This window comes from Rhinolophus ferrumequinum, chromosome 9 (assembly GCF_004115265.2).
Source record: "Rhinolophus ferrumequinum isolate MPI-CBG mRhiFer1 chromosome 9, mRhiFer1_v1.p, whole genome shotgun sequence".
Classification (NCBI taxonomy): domain Eukaryota; kingdom Metazoa; phylum Chordata; class Mammalia; order Chiroptera; family Rhinolophidae; genus Rhinolophus; species Rhinolophus ferrumequinum.
The window spans coordinates 12,127,795-12,149,110 of record NC_046292.1 but is presented as its reverse complement, the minus strand read 5'-3'; the positions used below and the strand labels follow the sequence as shown (position 1 = coordinate 12,149,110).

Genomic DNA, 21,316 nt, shown 5'->3' with positions numbered 1-21,316 from the left:
GCCATCAACTGTGATCAAATGGCCATCAGCTGTGGCTAGTTGGCCGTCAGCTGTAACCAGTGAGCCATTAGCCATGAATATAACTGCCATGGCTACGCTAGCAAAAAAGGGGGAGCTAGCAAGAAGATGGTGGCTGAGTCTGCAAGCGGCACAGTGAGGGTTGAGAATTGTGTGGCTCCTGTTTCCTGTGTCTCCAACCCAGCCGCCAGCGAGAGTATAGTGGTATGACTCCCCTACCTATGGCTCTGTGGGTGTTCCTGTTTGGCCTCACCATGTCCTGCGTTCTTATGTGGGGAGCGGGAGCAGAGACTCCGCAGGCCGCCCTGCATGACAAGTGGCGCAGCGAGCAGGGTCTCCCGCAGGGTCCCCCGCACGACAGGGTCTTTGCAGTTATCACCAAGCTAAGAGGAGGTCCTACCCCCATCCAATGTCTGGTGTCGTTACAAATTTGGATGCAGAGACACGAACCCAGAGAAGGAGGACGCCATATGAAGACGGAGGCAGATGCCCAAGCCAAAGAACCCAAAGGACTGCCGGCAACAGCCGATGCTGGGAAGAGGGGAGGAAGGGTTCTGTCCTAGAATGTTCAGGGCGGGCATGGCCCTGCCAACACCTGATTTCAAATGTCTAGCCTCTAGAATTGTGAGAAAATAGATTTCTGTCATTTTAAGCCACCCAGTTTGTGGCATCTTGTTATGGCAGCACTGGGGAATCATGCCGGCAGCCTCACTAAAGATGGTCCAGCAGGTCCACTCCTGGGGATACAACCAAGAGAAAAGAACGCTCATTTGCTCAAAACGGGTATCAGCATCCCCACGGTCCCTCCGCGGCAGAATGAACACATACGCTGTACTGATCCATGCAGTGGAGTACTACACGGCAACGAAAAAGGATGAGCCAATGACACGCGCAACCACGTAGACAAAGCTCCCAGATGCTAAGCTGAGCGAAAAAAGCCAGACACGGCCAGTGTGACTCTGTGTGCGGAGCAAGGACAGGAAAAATGAGCCAAAGTTGATTCGATAGTCAGAATCACATTTCCCTCTTGGTGGAAGGAAACCTCGTGGGATACTGGAAATGTTTTACATCCAGAGCTGGGTATGGGATGGACCAGGGTGTATGCACGTGTAACAATTCCCCGAGCTGAACCTTTAGTTTAAGCACTTTCTTATACCCTCATGTAATAGGAAAATAAATGCATGCGGAACCTACCGCCCCACACCGAGTGGAGAGCCCCAAAAGTCTGGAGTTGGTTCTCTTGGCCTCCAGATGCTGGGGATGGTGAATGTTGAGCATAGGATGACGTGTGTGCCACCCGGGGAAGGACTGGGGCATTTAGTGGCATCTAAAGAGAATTTATAATGAGTTCAGGGGCCCCCTTGGCCCATCAGCCACTAGAGCAGCTGGTAGGGTCTCTACGTGGCCCTCCCCACTCTGGATCTCATAGGCTGGCATCACAGCCTAGGCAAGCGGGGAAGCACAGAGCAGGGAGAGCTAGTGGTGCAGAGACGCAGCCGGGCTGTGTCTCCCTCCCCCGCCAGCCTCTCCTCATCAGTGCTCTGCTGGGCCAGGCTCCGTTCTCATCAGTTCCGTCGCTCCCAGGGCACCTCGTTATTTACTCTGTCAGACCTCAGCACCTCTGAGCTGACTGCTCTGGGGCCCAGACCTCAGCGCCAGCCTCTCCCGGTGGCACATTGGAGAGGCAAAGAGGAAGTGGGCCTTCAGCAGCCTGCTAGAGGCAGTGGATGGAAAGGCCACCGGGCAGGACCCTGCCCCATCACGGGAAGTGTGGTGCAGGGGTTCAGAGAGGCCCAGGGATCTCCTCCAAGTTCCCATAGCTCTGAAGGGGCAGATGTGTCCTCCTCTCTCCGGTCTGTAAACCCCAGAGCCGGCCCCTTTCTCCATACGCCCCAGCCTCTTCCACCTGCAACATTCAAACAGGTGATTGGAGGTGGTGTGGAATAGTGGAGAAGGACTGCTACACAGGCTGCCTAGGTTCAAATCTCGCCTCTGCCTCTTGCCGTGTGCTTAACATGGGGCAAGGCACTTAAACTCCCGGCCCCTCAGTTTTCCCCATCTGCAAATGGGAGTAATAGGGGTCCTCTCCTCCCGCGTTGTGAGTTCCTACTTGGCATATATTGAGTCCCAGACAGGTACTTGCTCTTATAATTAGTGTTGTCGGCCATGAGATGGCTACAAAGAAAGGCAAAGGTCCCATTTCTGCGCGGGAGCCCTCTGAGGGCATCAGACCCACAGACAGACCTTTTGTGGGCACCTCTTCTTCTTCAGTGATTCTAATAGGGCGGGGCTGGGGGAGGGCGGGGCTCGGGGGGTGGGCGTGTCGGCTCCGGGTCCTCAGCAGAGACACGCCTCTCCCCGGCGGGGGTGGGACTCTGAGTCAACGCCCGGACCCAGCTCAGCTACAGCCCATCCTTCTGGCCATGCCCAGCTGCCCAAGTCCGCTTGATGCCTGCTTAACATCCTGGGTGTGCCCGGCAGGCTGCTGGGGTCCTGGGACGGAGTTGGGCTCTGCTGGCCCACAGGGTCATCTGGGCTGTCCCCTGCCTTCCCATCACACTCGCGTCCCGACAGAAAAGGGGGCTCCCGCCTCTTGTGTGAATCCCCAGAAGAGGGCGCCCGGGGTAGGGGGGAAGTGGGGTGCCCAGGCTGTGGGCAGGGCACCAAATGGTCAGGCTTGTCAGGTGGGTGACGGAGGCAACAGGGTGAGCACCCAGATGGAGACTCTGGGTATGGACACTCTGACCCCCCAGGGACGAGCTCACAAAGCAGGTCGCCACACCCCATAACTGCGCCCAGACACAGGCTGCCCACGTACGTCCTCTCTGCAACCCTGGCATATGGCATCTTGGGCATAGAAAGGCCCCCCCTACATGATCTGGGCCCTTCAGCCCATCCCAGGGCTCCATACACTGTTCTCGGTCACTTTACATGTCTGTCTGGGCCTCAGTTTCCTCATCTATAAAATGGGAGACGGGGTACAGCCTACCTCATGGGATGTAGGACTCAGCTGAGACAATCCATGTAACATGTTTAAAGCCATGTAAGGGCTCAGCAAATAGACGCTCTTCCGGTGGGGAAGGGGCCCGGCTTTTTTCTGTGATCGTGTCACCTGCTCTTACCCGGCGTCTGGCTCCTCAGAGGCACTCAGAGATGTTCACGAATGAACAAATGAACAAAATGTCCGTTGATTCCTTCTTCCAATCACTCCTGGAAACTCTCCAGGCCAGAATGGGGGGAGGAGCTGCACTTAGGAGGGTCACCCGGGGAGGGGCCAAGCAAGGCTCCCCCACAAAGCAGTAGGAACAATTCAGATCCTTTGTTCACTCTGGTTCTCTCTGCAATGCCTCTGTGCTGAGCTCGGCAGGGCCTGGGCTGGGGCGGCTGGGTGCACACAGGGCCCTCCCTCTAGGAGTGACAGTCAGTGGAACCAGGGCAGGGTGGTGAGAGAGGCTCCTGACAGGGGCAGGGGCAGGTGGACACAGTCTCCCTGAGTCCGTCACCTTTTCCCTCTGTCATCATTGTTATCGTTATTACTGTTTCCCCGAAAATAAGGCCGAGCTGGACCATCAGCTCTAATGCGTCTTTTGGAGCAGAAATTAATATAAGACCCGGTCTTATTTTACTATAATATAAGACCCGGTCTTATCTAACATAATACAATATAAGACCGGGTCTTATATTAATTTTTGCTCCAAAAGACGCATTAGAGCTGATTGTCGGGCTAGGTCTTATTTTCGGGGAAACAGAGTATTTTGCATTATGGAATAGAATTTGTCTCATACTGAAGAATATATATATATATGTATGTATATACACAATATGTACATTAGAAGCATATTATAGACAAGTGCCTGTGACAAGCTTTTACTTAACACCACTGTGTGCCAGACAGTAGGCAGTTTGAAGATAAGAATTCCTACAACCCTAACCACAGCCTGGGGAGCTGAAATCATTATTCTTTTCCTACCAATGAAGTCCTGCCCAGTGTCACCACGGAGAGCATCTGGCAGAGGCAAACCGTAGCTGCCCGTCTGCTGGCACCATAGCCAAGGGTGATGGGGTCCCATATCCCCCTACCCCAAGCCTGCTGGAGTCCTAACAGAGCAGGGGCTGAGAGTCCGTGCCCTGCCTCTGTCCTCTCACATAGCTTATGGGTTGAATCCCGGCTTGACCACTTACCGACTGTGTGGCTTTGGGCAAGTCACTGAACCTCTCTGAGCTCTCTTTTCATCTACTAATGGGGACAGTGATGGCACCTGGATTGTGAGGCTTTACGAGTCAAGGTGTATAATGTGCTCGCAGCAGGGCATGGCACACAGTAAGCGCTTGAGCAACACTGGCGTTAGCATTATTATCCGTCCTCTGATCTCAGATGCCTATGTCATCATTCTGGGGAGGAAGCAGACGTGCCGGGAAATTCAATTAAAGTGTTCGAAAGGCCCTGGCAGGGTTGGTGAGCTGGGGGGAGAGTTATGACTGGCTTCAGTCCCGTGGTCCCCACAAAATACTCAACATGCCCAGGAACATTAACCCAGCAAGAGGGGGAAAAAAAACGACACGACTGAACGAATGCCCTGTCAAGGAAGGAAATACGTAATCAGTTAGCCGAGCCTCCCCAAACCTCTCCAAATAATAATTAGGAATGTCAGCTCAGCTCACAAGGAAATTGCCAGAGCAGGGGCGAGCCACTCCCCTGAGAATGCAAACGTGGATCCACAGCGCTGATTGGCGCCGCGCTCGGTGCCCAGCTTGTCGTGGAACTCGAGGCGTGTGTCTTGGGGCCCCAGTCCTGGCTGTGCACGGAGCATTCGCCCTGGGGACCAGGTCCACCGCCTGTTCCTCTTGACAAGATGGCGAGGAAGGAGCAAATAGGGTTAGAGCCGGGGGGCTGCTCATCACCCATTGCCCCCTCCCATTGTGCATTAGTAAAAAGGGAAACTGAGGCTTGGGGAAGTTGGGTGACTGGGCACGTCACCCTGTAGCTTCACTGCAGACTGTCCAGACCTCAGGGGCTTTGGCTCAGTGTTGGATTCTCCGACCAGGAGTTCACTCATCCACATAAGACATATTTGTCAGCCACTGATATGGAGGTGCCTGGTATTATTGTGGACGCTGGGCCCACAGAGGAGAGCCAGAGGGAAGCCGGGTGTCAAGGGACCCGAGTGTGCAGAGAAAGGACATAAGCTGTTGGGAGCCGTGAAGAAAAAGATAGCCCTTGACTGGACATCAGGAAGCATGGGCCCTGGCTTCTCCGTTGCTACTGGACTGTGTGACCGGTAGCAAGTCACTCACCTTCTCTGGTTGTCTCTTTGCTTTTTGTAAAAGGAGGAAGACCTCCCTGTCCTGCAGCCTGTATGGTGGGGCTTCATCACCTTAGATGCAGTCTGTGCTATTGGCAAATAGAGGTGACAGATACCTATTTGCTACAAAAGGCCCACTGACCTTTTCTCCTTTGTCTCTATCAGTGGCAAGTTTAGGTGACTCCTTTCCCTAGACTAAGCCCTGCGACAATGTGGTGATCCAGCCGGGAGCTTCTCATCTGTTCGTTTATCCATCCATCCATCCATCCATCCATCCATCCATCCACCCACCCACTATTGAGAGTTCACTGTGAGTTCGGCAGTGCACTCACGTCTCCTGCCCTCTCCCAGCCATGCTTTTCCAGGATCCTTTGGCTCACTAGACACTCCCCCACCCGCATTCTCCATCAATTCCACCCAATTCTCACCTCCTGAAACACAATTACCTTCTCAGGCGAAAAAGATTCTCCCAGAACCTGGGAACTTTATTAGACTGCAATAATATAGTAAAGAGGAGATTTGAATCACCCGGAGCAAATTCTAATGTGAAGAAATACCACAGTGACAAATACTTTGTTCTGAACTGTTTACTAAATTAAGTCTTTCCCGGACATTTTTAGCTTTCAATTTTTTTTAATACCAGCAATAAAGTAGTTGCGTAATTAGTAATAAAGCTGACAGCCAGTTACTGATTTTTTACTTAGAATGAAAACGAGTGTGTGTGTGTGTGTGTATGTGTGTGTGTGTGTGTGTATAGATAATTTCTAACAGCTCGGGTTTTCTGACTGCAGATATATAAATTATTTGCCATCTCAGCAAGTCTGTCCTGCGCACTGTGGTTCGGGGGGAGCTGCACGGAGCTCTGTGGGGTAGAAATGATCCCTTTCAGGAGTTAGAAGTTGAGTGTGTGTTCCAAGCTGACTAGCTGTGTGACCTTCAGGAGCTCATCCCAGTCTCTGGGCCTTGGTTTTCTCATCTGGAGAATGAGGGGCGTGGCCTCCGTGAGGCCTGCAGACTGAGGGCTGCTCTGTCCAGATTGTGGGAGGGAGAGTGACTTTACATGGCATCTGTGTGTTGCTGGCTCCCACCTTTGTATCTGGTGACCACAAGCTCTCCCTTGCCCTGTGTTCTCATTGACCTGCTTGCCGTTTTTGCTCGGGTGCCTACAAGACATTTTGTTCTGGTCCACACAGAACTCATGAATTCTGCGGCCCACCCCCGCCCTCGCTGGTCCTCACTGGTCTCCCCATCTCAGGAAGGCGCCCGACCACCTAAATGCTACGACCACGGCCCTCGACATCACTGCCGACTCATCTCTTTCTGATAACCCCCCACTTCCAGGCCACCCGTGAGTCCGGCCAGCTCGGCTGCCACAGCCGTTCCCCATCACGTCTCCTCGTGCGCCTCCACCCCGGCCAGCCCGTCACCACCTCTCCTCCCTGGTCTCCACGCCTCCACTTCCGCGTCCTCTCCAATAGCGAAGGTAGGGCTTTTAACAAGAAGCAAATAGAAACGGGATCAACTTCGATGGCTCCTCCTCATGCCTGGAACATAATTCAAACGCTAACAATCCAGAATGCTGTACAACGGTGGTTCTCCAACTCGCCTGCATGGTGGCGTCACTGCAGGGGCTTTTAGAACAAAGATGCCTGTGCCCCCACCATGCCGCCAAGTTCTGATTAACTGGCTGTGGCATGGCGGGGCCGTCGGAGTTTGTTTCTCCGCAGACCCTGGTGAGCAGCACAGGCTCACCTGGGACACGACTGGACATGCAGGAGCCCGGGCCCCTCCCACACCCACGGAATGAAAATCTGCATTTGGATGAGCGACTCCTGTGCACAGTTGAGCTCAGGAGGCCTGCTCCAAGAGATCTGGCCTCTGCTGACCTCTCCCCCCACCCCCCCTCCGCTGCTCCACTCCTTGCTGGGCTCCTGAATTCCCAGCTCATCTGGGCTTTTGTCTGCTCTTGGTTGACACATCAAGCTTGCTCCCATCTCAGACCCTTGCTTTCTCCTCTGCCAAATGCTCATTACCTGGTGTTTGCATGGCTGCTTCATCTCGCCATCCAGGCTGCAGAGAGCCCCCTCCCCTGATTCTCCCGGTGTTGCCAGCATAGCCCCGGGAATGTCACCTCCACAGCGACAAGGGGCTTAACCTCCCCTGTCTACCCCCGTGTCTTGATGTCCATCATGGACAAAAAACACTTCTTAACCATCAAATGATAATTATGGCAATCCTTTACCCGAGGTGGCTGAAACCTGTCATGGTACATGGGACACGTATCAGAACGGAATTCCACCCCCCACCCCGCCGGGGCACGGTCTGACATTGGGTTTGCAGCTCCTCGGGGTTGATTCTGGGTGAAGACACTGTCTCCAGAAGGCCCCTGCCCAGAGGAGAGAATGGGTCACCCCAGAGGTCCCCCCATTCCATCAGGACAGGGGCTCAGCCCACTTGCTGGGGAGGCTCCCAGCGGAAGGAAGGTCTGCTGGGGAAGCTCTCCCAGCCTGGGCTAGTCACTTCCCTTCTCTAAGCTGAGCTTGATCCCCATAAATAGGGTCTGAGATCTGCACTTCATAAAATTGTCATTAAGGTTTAAGCAAATGATGGATGGGAAAGAGTTTTGCTGAACGTTTGAAATAATAATTCCATATTTAGATAACCTGCCAGCTCATTAATTCAACATGTCTCTACTGAGACCCTGGGCTGGGCACTGAGTCCCTAGAGATGAAGAAAGAGGGTCCCTGATTTTGAGGGACAAGACCCATCCTCGATGATTGGGGAGCACAGGCCGGGGAACCCCCCCAGTTGCAATACCCCAGTGCATCACCAGAGGGCAGCAGACAGCTTTGCAAGCCCTTCCCTCCCCAGGGGAGAAAGACTGGTGAGAGAAGGGTGCGTTTTGGGAGTCCTGGAGGGCTCCTGTGGGTCTGGGGAAATAGAGAACGGGGGTGGGTGGGTGGAGGAGGCTATTAGGGGGGCAACCGTGGAGTCAACAGAGCACATCTCAGGCCCCTGCATCAAGGGTCTCCAGGAGCCAAAGACCAACCGTGTCGAAGTGCATCTGACCCCCTAGCCCCCAATGTGGAACAGGGACCCACTTGATACTCCTGGGGTCTCTGGGGTCTCAGGACCTTGGGATCCGGGATCTGTGCTGATGGGGAGATTCTGGGCCATAGAAGGGCTCCAAGCCAAGAGATGCAATAACGTTCAGGGAGAAGAGAAGCCAAATCTTGTGTGCGCATGTCTGTGAGCACAGAGTGGGAGGGCAAAGTCCCACGTTGGGAGTGTGGGATCGGGAGGGGAGAAATCAAGAAAAGGAGACCATCGCCCTAAGAAAGGACAACCAGAGAAGCAGAAGGAAAGACTGAACACCAAGGAGCGAAAGGAGAAGAGGGTTGGCCTTTATGGGTGGGACGTGAGGGGACTGGGGCCTGGGGAGGAAGGAGGCAGCATCCATCCCTCGGGAGCGTGCAGAGGACCAGTCTGTACAGGGCCCTTGGGCTGTGGAGAAGAATCAGGCCATGTCCGCCTGGGCTGCTCATGGCCTCGGTCGGGGCAGCATTGGGGTGAGTGGGTAATTGCAACCCAGCAGGAGAAGAGCAGAAGTGCAGTGAAGAGTGCTTCCGGAGCATGACTGACTCTTGGGGGGTGACAAGCAGGGAGGGCTATGCCAGCCGGCCATTGGATCTGCACCTGGAGATACTACCGGGCTCCAAAAAGGCAGAGAAGGATATGCAATACTACCGGGCTCCAAAAAGGCAGAGAAGGATATGCAACCACTGGAGAAAGGGAAGTGGGAATCTGAGAAGCCCACAGGAGCAGAAGGGGCAGGGAGACGGAGAAGGCATCAGGGGTAGGTGGAGAGTTGGGGAGCAGGAGACGGCGCCCCACTCGATGGGAACTTGGACAGAGCCCAGAAGCGTGTTAGCTTAAACGGATTTCTCAGCAACTCCATGGAATTGATGCCACCAGCTGAGGTGGCAGAACCTCCTAGATTCCCACTTCTGGAGCCAGGGTTGGGCATCCCTTCGTCTCCTTGACCAGGGGCCTGGAACTGCCAGCCCGTGGCTAGTTTTAAGATGCCTCCTACCTGGAGGCACCAAGCATCTGGGGCCACAGGTCTACTGTGTGTGTGTGTGTGTGTGTGTGTGTGTGTGTGTGTGTGTCTGCATGCACACATGCAAGTATATGTCAGAATGGCGACACAAGGTCCACGCCCTCACTAAGTCACCTGAGTCTCCAGCGCCTGGCCCTGGTCCTGGCAGGGGCTGGGCACTGTTCAATGAGCCTGCCCCCAGTGGTCCTGGGGATACCACAGCTTGGGTGTGAAGCCAGGCTTCACCCTGCTCACACTGTGTGACCTCAGACAAGTGACCATACCTCTCTGTTCTTCTGCATCATCATCTATACAACAGGACTCGATGAGATGTGCACTCCACAGGATGGTGGTGAGGGTTAAACCAGATAATGGATGGGAAACAGTTTTGCTGACTGTCTGCAATGACAACTCCACATTTGGATAACCTGTCAGCCTATTGATCAACAAACCTTTGTTGAGGCCCTGGGCTTCCATCCCAGGCCCTGTGCCAGGCTCTGAGGACCTGGAGATGAAGAAGGGAGAGTCCACACCCTGACAGACGCGACCCAGAGAGGAAGGCTGAGAGCGGATTCTGGTCGTCCCTGCAGGGCACTTGGGGGTGTGGGTGGGGGCAGGAACTCTGCCTTCCCTCGTTGGTGCTCTGGGGTGGGAGGGTCAGCATTGAGTCCAGCTAGACTTCTGGCTCAGAAAGCATAGGCACACTCCACCTTTGGGGGAAATGCCGGGGCCGGGAGTTGTAGAAAGAACGTCTTGCCCCTGGGTCCCCGCCCCCAGTCAAGACCTCCCTTTCTGAGAAGCTTAGCACAGGTCAACTGTATCATTCTTCTGATAACTGCTGGTAGCTTGGTGTCGGGGGTGGCCCAGGCTCTGGGATTTGTCACTGCCTGTGAGGTCACTCTGGACTGGGAGGTCACTGGCTGGCCCAGCTCTTTTGTCATCTTCAACCCAAACAGATCTGGCCCCAGGGGTCTTAGGACAATTATCTGTCAGCCACTGGCTGCCAGTAACAACTAGACTTATCTGTGCCTTGCAGCTTCGCACTGAATTCTTTGGCCCGAATCTGCACATCGGAGCAGATGGAAGGTGTTGTGTGAGCAGAGCTTTCCAAATCTCACTGCCAACATCTTTACCTGGAAGACTTTTTAAAAGGCTGGTTTTCCAGGCCCTGCTCCAGACCACTTGAATCGAATTCCGTCTTGGTGGGGCCAGGAATTGGTATTTTCAAGCAACTTCCAAGGTGATCCTGATGCAGGTTGTTCAGGACCCGCCTGCAGTGTAGACACCACCCGAGGGTGGCTCTCTGCTCAGGTGACTGACTTGAAGCCTCGCCGCGCTGAGAGGGGAGCACTAGACGGAGAATTCACCTAGTGGCTGGGAGAAGAACTGCAGCCCTGGCTCCTAAGGTATCCCTTGGTTTTGAGACGGGGACCGGGCTCCCACCTGGGGTGGAAGAACTGGGCTGTTCAATTCTGATGCAACGAAGGCATAATCTGTGACGAATAAAGTGCTGAAAAGGGCTCAGGGCTATCCTTATAACGTCACTCTGGCTCACTGGCATCCCCGGATGATTACTGGGTGGGGGAGAGAGAAATGCGTTCATAGCGGGTCAAGAACTGGGCGCCACCTTGGGAGTCAGTGCCCAGGGGCAGGGTCTGTATTTGTCCTGTCGCCCAGTGCTTCGCACAAGCCCAGCGCACAGCACGGATTCAACTGTGTGTGTTTGCTGAGTGGTCGAATGAACGGACCAATGAATGACCCTTTCCTGTGCAAGGAGCACGTGCCATGTATGCACGTAGTTTGGGGGACAAAAGATGTCTGGCTCATGGCAACATGCAGAGGGAGAAGGGCGTCATGGAATTCAGACTTTGAAATCAACAAGGGTCAGGCGGCATTTTGCTGTGGTTCCTACAATGAAGAAAGAGTTTGCCCTACACGCTCATGGATGAGACGCAGAAGGGACAGTTAACTTTGCAAAGGGAAACAAACCTCTCTGCTCTTTGGACCAGACATTTAACGTGTCTGTTTAAAACGCAACTACATTTTTTTTTCGCTTGAACAGATTCTGGAGGGCTTCCGCTTTGAAACCTGTCTGCCTGCGTGGAGTGGCCTCGTCAGGATGCCAGCGCTTCCCTACCCCACACCTGCGCACGCACACTGCCCTCCACTGAGTGAGTACCTGCTTCTGGTTCCTCTTTGTCTAAAACCTACTTATGCATCTAGGGCCACTTCAGATGCCACCGACTCCGGGATGTCCCTAGTCTCTCCATCTCTGAATCATCACTGCTTTCATTATATCTGAATCTTTCTTATGACAGCTATCACTTTATTACTTGAATTGTCAGCTATTTATCTCCAAGTTTTATCTCTCCTTTCATTCTGCAAATATTTATTGTTCCTCTCTAAATGCCAAGTCGGTTCTGGGGTTACTGAGATGAAAAAGATCTAGTGCAGCTTTTGGAGGAGCGTATAGGGTGGGAGCTGCAGGGAGGCAGGGGCTGCATCTTCAGCCCATGCGGGCACCGTGCCCCCAGCTCTGAGCCTCTGGATGCAGCAAATGCGCAATCTGCGCTGTTGAGCGCATACGTGAACGGCTGTATCTCAAAGTAATAAAGGAAGTGGCGTTCCTTTCCGAGTCCTTGATCCTCCAGGCTCTTTTTTTTATTTACTTGCTTTCTTCCACATCTCCCTACCCGGATCTGTATGAATTAGGAAGGTGTAACTGTGCACTCGCATTCTCCGCGAAGCCCCCAGGCTCCACCCCACCCACCCAGCTGTTCTCAACCTCGTTCAGCTTTTGGGGATGGCGCATGCTCACAAGTTCCCGGGCATGGAAATCAGACCCCGGTGAGAGGTGGCTCTCCCGCCCCAACCTTGACCTCCTGGCCCCGGCCAGCCCCAGGTGGGCGTCCAGCTCCCCTTCCCAGCCTCACTCAGATTTGGAAACTAAGCCCTGAGGCCTGTGAAGAGACTTCTCTCCCCCGCCCCAGACTTTGAACACCTAGTATCAGGACGCTTGGTCCTTCCTCCCTGGCACCTCCAACCCAGCCTTCATTCAGCAACCTGGGTGAGCTTCACAAAACACATCACAGTGGCTTCCAGGACCCTGAAAATAAATGCCAATTTACTTCCTTGCTTCTGGAGCTCTGGCTGCGCTGGCCCTTTGGCAGCTCCTAGATCACGCCAAGCGCTTTCGCACCACAGGACCTTTGCACTTGCTGTGCCTTCTACCTGGAATGCCAACCCTACCCACAACCCTGTCCGTCTGGCTTCTTCTTATCCTATAGATCTCTGCTTAGATTTCGTCTCCTATGAGAAACCTCACAGCCACTCCTCCCTCCATTATTTCCACCATTCTATATCACGTTACCTTATTTCCTTCACCACTCCTCACCAATGGTAAATATTTTTCCTCACTATTCTAAACATGTTTTATAGTCTGTCTCTACTCACCCCCTACATCGTAAACCTCGCAAGAGCAGGTCTGATTATGTCTTGTTCACTATTTTACCCCAGCACTGTCCCCGACACACAGCAATTGCTCAATTCCCCGTGATGAATGCATGATGCAAATGTCGGGGGACGGCTCAGCGGCCTGACTGGCTCCTTCCTAGTTCATCCAACAGCAGGAACTGCTGCAGTGAAAGAACACCAGAGCTTCCGCCACTAACTCGTCTACCCCACAAATATTCACAAATCCTCCACAACGTGGGTGGTGGGCGGGGGCTGGGAGACAGTGGTGAAGGCATTAGACCCTGTCCTTTTCCTCATGGGACTTCCATTGAGTTGGGAGGCAGACTTTGAACACCTAGTGTCAGGGCAGTAAGTGCATGAGGAGAAGTACTCTGGCGTATCTGACCCAGTGGGTGCCGTTAGGACTGGCTTCCTGGAGGAAGCACCCTTTAAGCTGAACCTAAAAGGATGAGTAGGTCCTTTGGCAAAGAGAGGTGGGCCAGGTGTGCGAGGAGAGGGTGAACCTCTCCAGGTTCATCTCTAGAGCCTGGAGGTGAACCCGAGTCTAGATTTCTCTCATCACCAATGTAGGGCCAGTGATACTTGCCCACCACTCCACACGACACCCTGGGCGGATGGAATGGGACAGGGATGGCAGAGGGCTTGGGGAGACCGAAGGGGAGCAGGGGTGGCTGAAGGCTCACTGTGACCAAGGAGGTCACGGCCGCCATCCGAGGACAGCCTTATTCTGCAGGGAGCAACGCATTTTGCCCACACAATTATCCCTTCTGTGGTGGGGCCCACCAGTCTTCTGTATCTGTGCCCCGCCTGGTGGAACAAGTGAATGGGGCTGGAGAGGGGAGGTATGGAGGACAGAGGTGTGCAGGCGGCCAGCTGGTGGGACCGTCACCCATATCATACCTCCCCACTTAGGAGGCCCTTGAGAGGTAGACCCTGAGACAGGGATTTGGGAGCAAGTGGTTTATTTGGGAGGGTGTCCCCGGAAGCAAGACAGGTGCATCATGGAGGTTATTCTGGGGAGGCTGCTGAGTCTCAATCCTGCTGGGGAACGGAGGGAGAGAGGGAACAGTGGAGAACATGCATCTGAGTTGTCCCACGGGACGGGCGAGGGGGCGGGGGGTTTCACGCAACACCTCCCATCATCGGCCAAGGCTGGTCCTGGGACGTCAACTCCCTGGGACTCTGGCTACAAAAGTCTGCTGCATCCCTCTCGCCCCTACCATGGATGGCTCTTCCCTATCCCGGCAGGGCCCTGCCCAAACCCGTTTTCAAGGAGGCCAAGCCTGACCACAGTCTGAATGGCACCCCAGCCCCTCAGCCCTTCCTGGCTCTGCATCCTGCCTGCCCCCTCATTACACGACGGTCGTTTGAATTCACATCTCTGCGGAACATGTTATGACATATTTACTTATGTTTTGCTTTCCTAGTTTACTGTCTGTCTCCACGAGCTCGTAGAGCCCTGCCTTTCTTGCCCCTTGCTGGATCCCAGCACCTTGCATCACGCTAGCCTCCTAGGGGTGCTCGGTTAAATACCCTATAGGAAGACATGATTGCCGATTTCAACCTGGCAGTTCTGGGTTCTGAGGCTCAGAGCTAGAAAGGCCTTTAATCAATGGAGACTCTGGGGTGCTGGGAGGGGCAGTAACCTGCCCAAGGTTATGAACTGAGATGCCACGCCACCACCTTCACCCTGGGGCAGAAGCCCTGCCACCCCACCCGACTCCCATCCCTCCAGGAACCCCCCCAGTGGGAAGCAAAGCTCCGGGAGTCCCTGGGGTTCCTCTCGGGCTGCCGGGAAGCTGCTGGCTGCCAGTTCCTGGTAATCTTCTCAGCTCCTTCTCTCCCCACTTTCCCCAGCTGAAGAGGAAGCAGCTCAGACAGCTGCGGAGCTGGGACTCTCTCTAGTTGAGATGCATTAATTTGTAAATATCTTCATTTATATGTAAATGTGGAGTCCCGCACCCTGCCGCCAGCCCAACCGGGGCCCTGCAGCCGGGAGAAGCAGCCCCTTCCAGCACGGCTGCGCGGGTGTGATCGGATTAGACTCTGAGAGGCTCTGCTCCTTCTTTCCCTTCCGCGGTGGCCTCCTCACGGCCGGCCACTCTCCCTGGTCCTCTCTGCCTGGGACACCACTACTGACACCGAGGCTCAAGGGAGAAAGTCGGGGAAGAGCACTGGCCGTGAGTCAGGGCTGCCGTGTGACCTTGGGGAGGCTCCTCCCAAGGCTTCTGGGGGCCATTGGAATGTTCATTTGCTGCAAAATCATCTGTGGCTCCCAGAATAGTACTTTTCTTTTCCAAAATGAGTTTTCACCTCCGTTTTCATCTTGATTGCCACAGGCTGGTCTTAGGTGTGCTTTAATATTTTAAGGCGCTCCAAGTCCTCTTTAGAAGTGGGTTCAGGAGTAATCATAGAGGAGTGAAGGCATCTGTGCAGCCACTCACACACCTCTTTAGAGTTCCTTTGCCTCCACATTCTCACCAGATTCCCCCAGCAAGGCTGGGTCTGAGCTCCTGGCACAAAGCCCGGAAAGGAGGGGAACCCGGAAAAGTCCTCCAGGGGAGCACACCCGCCTTCCATTCTTACAAAAGTGGGCAGGGCAGGACCACCAGCTGGGAGTGCGGTCTTCTGGTCCTATTTTCTAATTTTACCCATGGGGAAACTGAGGCCCAAAGGGCCGAGGAGTGTACCCAGGATCCTCCACTTGATTTGCAAATTTTGTCGTGCACCTACTGTGCGCAAGGCCTTGTGCTGAGAGCTGAGGGTATAAGATGAAGGGGGAGTACCTGCTCCGTCCTCTGATACTCATTGTCACAGAGAGAAGGACCGGCCTGTGTGTGGCGAGCGACGCCTCATCCTCCTGGAGGGTCAGGCACAGGCACTAAGTGGGAATGTTACAGGTACCCCACGAAGCGCAGTGCACCCTAACGTGTGTCTCCTGCAGTATCTCTCCACATGCCCAGGGCAGCTCAGTCATCCCCAAGCCTTGGAGCAGCTTGCCCTTTCTGCTGAGGCACCAAGCAAAGCAGTTGGCTGTGTAGGGAGAAAGAAGCTCCACGCCAAGTGTGTGTGTGTGTGTGTGTGTGTGTGTGTGTGTGTGTGTGTGTGTGTATCAGGGTGTGTGTGTGTGCAAAATTGTGCATGTGCAGTGCCTGTGTGAAGCTACTCTTTACCAATGCAGTGAGACCTCCTCTTGTGCGGGGGGGGGGGGGGTTGGGTTCTAAAAGAGTGGAGGCCACCAACTTTCGGGGGAGATCAGTTCTGTTGGGGTGAGGGGTGTCTAAAGAAGGTGTTCCATGGGAGGACCTGCTTGAGTTGGGTTCTGAAGGCTGATGAGGAGTTTACCAGGTGATTAAAGGGAGACAAGCCCTCTGGGAAGAGGGCCCAATGAGTGCAAAGATCAGAGGAATAAAATGGGATTGGGGGTGCTAAGGGAGTGTGTGGGGGCCGTGGGCCCTCATACTCATAGGACATGGCATGGCCTGGGATGGCATCTGCTACCTTAAGGTCTTCTAGAAAAGGGGAGGGGTAGACATATTAAATCTCTCCGTCCTCAAGGACTCGTCCCTCACCACCCTGACCTGGGGTCTGCTCCTTTAGGGTCTGTTGTTCTTGCCAGGCTTGGGGCCTTTATGCCTTTGGAGCCTGTGGAGAACAGGTTGCCCGGGCCTCTGAGCCAGGCAGAGCTGGCTTACATCCCGCTCTGGCATCCTGGCTGTGTGACTTTAGGCACATTTCTCCCCCTCTCTGGACCTCCGTGTCCTCACCTGGAAACAGGGTTTGGAAAACCCACCTCTCAGGACTGTTGGAGGCTCTGGCCGGGGAGGCCAACGTCAGGGTCTGCTCCAAGTGTCAGAGCTCTGACTTGACCCTGTCCTTCCCTCCAGGAAGGAGACCCACTTCTGCAGCAGAGCCCCTAGCCCTGTCTTCCAAGCCCATGGAGGGTGATCCTGAGAAGCCCTAAGAACACAGCAGGATGGACGTGGAAGGGCGGGAGAAGTGGCCCTCCCAGCCCCCGCCCCACCCCTTACCTCACTGTGGACTGGTACACCAGGTCCTCTCTCTTGCGGTAGTTCTCCATGTGCGAGTAGTTGGTGGAGAACATGGCATCGAAAGTAAAGATTTTCTGCTTGATGGTGCCACCATCCATCACCTGCAACAAAGCACAGAGGCAGTCACAGGTGAGCATTCAGCCAGGCCTGGCCACACCTTTCCTCCAGGCAGTAAATGGTCTCCCGGGACACTAGGGAGATGCAGAAGCCAGGAAGCCCACTGCTCTGGTGCCCCTGAAGAGACCTCTGGTGGGAGATGTCACAACTGTGACCAGAACCTTCCCAGGTTATCCCCATTTTATTGACGTGCAAACCGAGGCTCTGAAGTGACTTCCTGAGGTCCTACAGCTAAGAAGGAGCAGAGATGGCTCTTCTCTGTCTCTTTCCATTGCACCAGGGGAATCCCACTTCTGCGCCCCCACTGGTTGGCCTTGCAGAAATGACAGGCAAAGCTTGGGGAGCTGGAGACAGAGCCAGAGAGTGTGGACATGTTTTGCAGTCAGCCACAGAGTGATCCCAAATCCGTCCCTGCCTGAGAAGAGACAGAATGCGGGAGCAGGCTGGACAGAAAGAGAAGAGGGGAACAGGGGGCCAGAGGCAGTTACCCGTGCAAAGATCTCATGCGGAGACAAACAAGCTACATGGCAATAATTACTGATACATCTTGCCAAGGGTGGGCCCAGAATGGCATGGGAGCCCAGAGGAGGGGCAGCCCCCATCCTGGGAATAGGGCAGTCACGGAGGGCTTCCTGGAGCAAGAGATGTTTAAGTTGCCTTCTGAAGGAAGACTAGGAAACAGCCTGGCAAATAAGAGTGCTTCCTTGTAGAGGGCACAGCAGGAGCTAAGAGGCCGTGGGGCAGGAAAGAGCAGTGAGAGTAGACCGTTCAGAGTGCCTGGGGCAGAAAGGGAGTGGAGTGAAAAGGCGCTGGGGAGTGAACCATGTGCCAGATCATGGCGGCAACGGAGCTCGGTCGAAGGGGGTATGTCTGGAGCCAGGGTAGCCTGGGGCAGGCGGAGGAGAGCCCAATCTACTGACATGAGGGACGGAGAGAAGGGGACAACGTGAGGGACTCACTCTCCTCTGGCCGCCATTGGGACAGGCCAGGAGGCCCCCGTTTCACTGGGGAACATGGAGGCGCAGAGAAGTCAGGGACCCAGGAGGTGACCATAAAGCCTGAGCTGGAAGACGGCTGCTCAGGGGCCCAGCTGTTCACAGCTGATTAAAAGTTGGACCCAAGTGTCCTGGGCTCCCAGCTGCCAGCCCGCCTGCATCCCCAAAGCCCGCATCCCCAGGTCCGCGCTGCCTCCGGCTAATGAAAGTGTTACTCCACAAAGCAGCAAGGTATGTGTTGTCACTGTTTCAATTATTTATCTGTTTACTCGGCTGCAGTTTTCCGCTTGTCTCAGCAACTCTATTATAGACTGGAAAGCTTGCAGCCTCTCGCCACTCAGCTGGGCTCCGGGCTAACAGCCTGCGACGGGCGGCCTCATGCCTGGGCCTGGAGCAGTGGAATTAACTCCCCGTGGCTGGGAGGCTGGAGAGCGGGGTCTGGGAGGGTGGTGGCCAGGGGCCGGGGTTTCTCCAAGGGGCTGGGGTGGGGGGATGCTGAAAGCCACTCCCCCCACCCACCTTTGCTGGGCATTGAGCTTGGAGGTGTCTCCCTCTGGGGAGGTCTGGCCTGGGTGCAGCTGGGCTCCTCTGGGCACATCTGGACCCAAGGTGACTTGGACCACATCTGTCTGACCTAGGGGGAGTTGCTATCGATTTAGGGGGCACAGATACAATCTAATCCGGCCAGCGTTTACTGAAGGCTAGCTGTGAGTCAGGCATGGCCCCATCAGTACGGGTCGGGTCCCCATCCCCCCGAATACAAGCTCATCAAAACTAAGGAGGCCTCTGTCATCACAGGGGTCCCCAGGGAGCCCTGGTTAGCCGGGGTTAGAATGATGACAAGTTCACAAGCTCTGGGAACCTGACGGGGAGCTGAGGTCCCATCGTACTTTCTTTCTTCTCATGCTGGCTAAGCTCTGTCTTTCCTCCTCTGCGATTCCCTACAGCTGGTGCACTTCACTTGTGCTCCCCTTTGGGGGCTTTGTGCTTTTTTGACTGTGTACGCGTGTGGTCAGAAGTCAAGGTACCATGTCCTCTCACCCTCTCACTTGTCTCCTCTGAATCACCGGCACCACTTCCCAAATAGGGGACGGGGAGAAGAGGGAGGAGGAGGAGGGGCAAAGTATCTTTAAATGAGAGCCCGTAACTGGGGGACCTTTGGCAATTCTGGAGCCATTTTTGGTTGTCACAGCTGGGAGAGGGGTACTGGCCTGTAGCGATTAAGGCTAGGGGTGCTGTAACTCTCATACAATGCACAGAACGCCCTCTACCCCCAACCCCAAAAACTATCTGGCCCGAAATGTCAACAGTGCTGAGATGAGAAATCTTCTTTAAGCCCATCACTTACAGTGAGTAGAATAGACAGTCATTTCCCCATTTTGCAGATGAAGAAACTGAGGCTCGGAGAGGCAAAGTGATTCAGCTGAGGCCACACAGTGGGTTCTTGGCAAAGCTCTGGCTCCCAGCCCAGGGTTCACATCCCACACCCTAGGCTGAAAAAGGCTATGGAAAAACTCACCACCTCTTGGCCCCTCTAGCCCAGTGGTGGCTCCTTAAGACGGAGGAAGCCAGAAGCCCAGGTGAGGTATGAGGAATTTTCTCCCTAAGCCATGACAGTGGGGAGGCATCCTGCCGGATGGACCTGCAGCCTCGCCTCCCTTCAGGTACTGCCTTTTTATCTCCTCCTAAAATGCGGCAGCCTTTATCATCCCAATCTCAAATTTCACCCATTTTTTTTTTTTTATCCTACAAAGGAGAAAAAATATCTGTCAGTAAAACTGTCTCCTCGAATTTATTCACTGGGACTAAGGGTTTTATTACTAGGAAAATACACCCACACCCCACACGTACACACACAAGCCCACACACCCCAGATAAGGCACTGAAGAATTATCTGAGTCATAAATCCATGTTTCAGGCCGAGGGACAGGGGAGTTTCAAGGACGCACCTAGTTTTCCTTTGGTTTTATTTACATCTTTTTCTCTGAGGCTGTGTCTGGGGCCTCACTGTCAGCCTGGGGAATAAATAACGGCTTCTGGTAAACTGGTCTCGGGCAGTGGAGACAGCCCTTCATTCCATTCTAGCTGTGACATCCAGCATCGCAGGTCACTGCTGTGGTTCTCAGACTTCCCTTAAACTCACTCAGAGAAGGTACAGCAAAGGGACAGCCTCGGAATTCACTCTTGGTCCCAGGCCAGTGCGCGAGTGGCTGTTTGCAAGGAGGTTATTCTGTAGTTCCTGGCAGTTAGAGCCCTTCACCCAGAGAGAAGCTGGGTGGAGATTGGGGGGTTATCACAGGCTGTGGGCAGAGGGCATGGTGTTAGGTTGAGAGGATGCTAGAAGACACCTTCCCTTTAATTCTGGAAACATTTCCCCAGACCTAAGACATCCAGCCACAGTCCTAGGCCCCAGCGGAGAGAAAGAAACGAATCTCAGACTTGGTCACAGCCCCTCACGAGCTCATTCAGTCTCCGACATTATGCCACTCAGAAATTATGCCGAGGACGCTCCCTCCAAGGCCCGGTGCCAAGATGGTGCCAGATTAACGCCAGCGTTCATAAAGGGCTTACTGAGATGAAGTCAACCTCGATGCAAGGGCTCAAGCCGTTCATGCTTGAGCTTCCGTTTGTTGATTGCGCTCCTTTCACAAGCTGTGCTCGATGCCGGGAGTATCGCTGTGGACGCAGTAGACGAGACAGTGAAGGTATGGTCTACATGGTCCATGATGAACTGAGAGACCAGAGTCAGGAAGACCATGGCTGCTGACACAACTGGTATTTGACAAGTGTTATCTGATGCCCTTGGAGGAGCCCAGAATTCCTTTGGAGGGAGGGCTGATCACAGAAGGCTTCCTGGAGGAGGCAGGCCCTCTTCAGGGTGTGCCCAGTCCCAGGCTGGCTCTCCCTGACTCTGGGAGGCTTTTGAGCAAGAAGCAGGACTGACTTCCTCCACTCTCAGTCGAATTCAGAATCTCTGTTACGGTGTGCTCTTGAGCAAGTCATTTCACGTCTCCAAGTCTCAGTTTCCTCATCTGTAACCTGGGGATGATGCAACCTACCTCTCTGCGAGGATTAGACAAGATGAGAGCACCTGGTGTGTGGCACTCACGCAATAGAGACGGCTATTTTTACGCAAACTTACACTTTTCTGTGCCACCTCTTTATCTGTGCCCCTTCCCACCCTCCAGACCTGGAAGTGCAGGGCAGAATATCTCTCACTTAAAAGCCAGATGATGCAGAACATCAGTAAACGAAAGA

General features: G+C 54.3%; 1 protein-coding gene across 1 annotated transcript in view; it reads right to left on the bottom strand.

Annotated features, from left to right (window-relative positions):
• Nucleotides 1-21,316, bottom strand: part of IGSF21 (immunoglobin superfamily member 21) — a 245,401-nt gene that overhangs the window by 61,915 nt on the left and 162,170 nt on the right. The window contains exon 3 of the mRNA XM_033114388.1: nt 16,926-17,047. Coding sequence (XP_032970279.1) covers nt 16,926-17,047 — 122 coding nt within the window. The remainder of the gene's footprint in view (nt 1-16,925; nt 17,048-21,316) is intronic.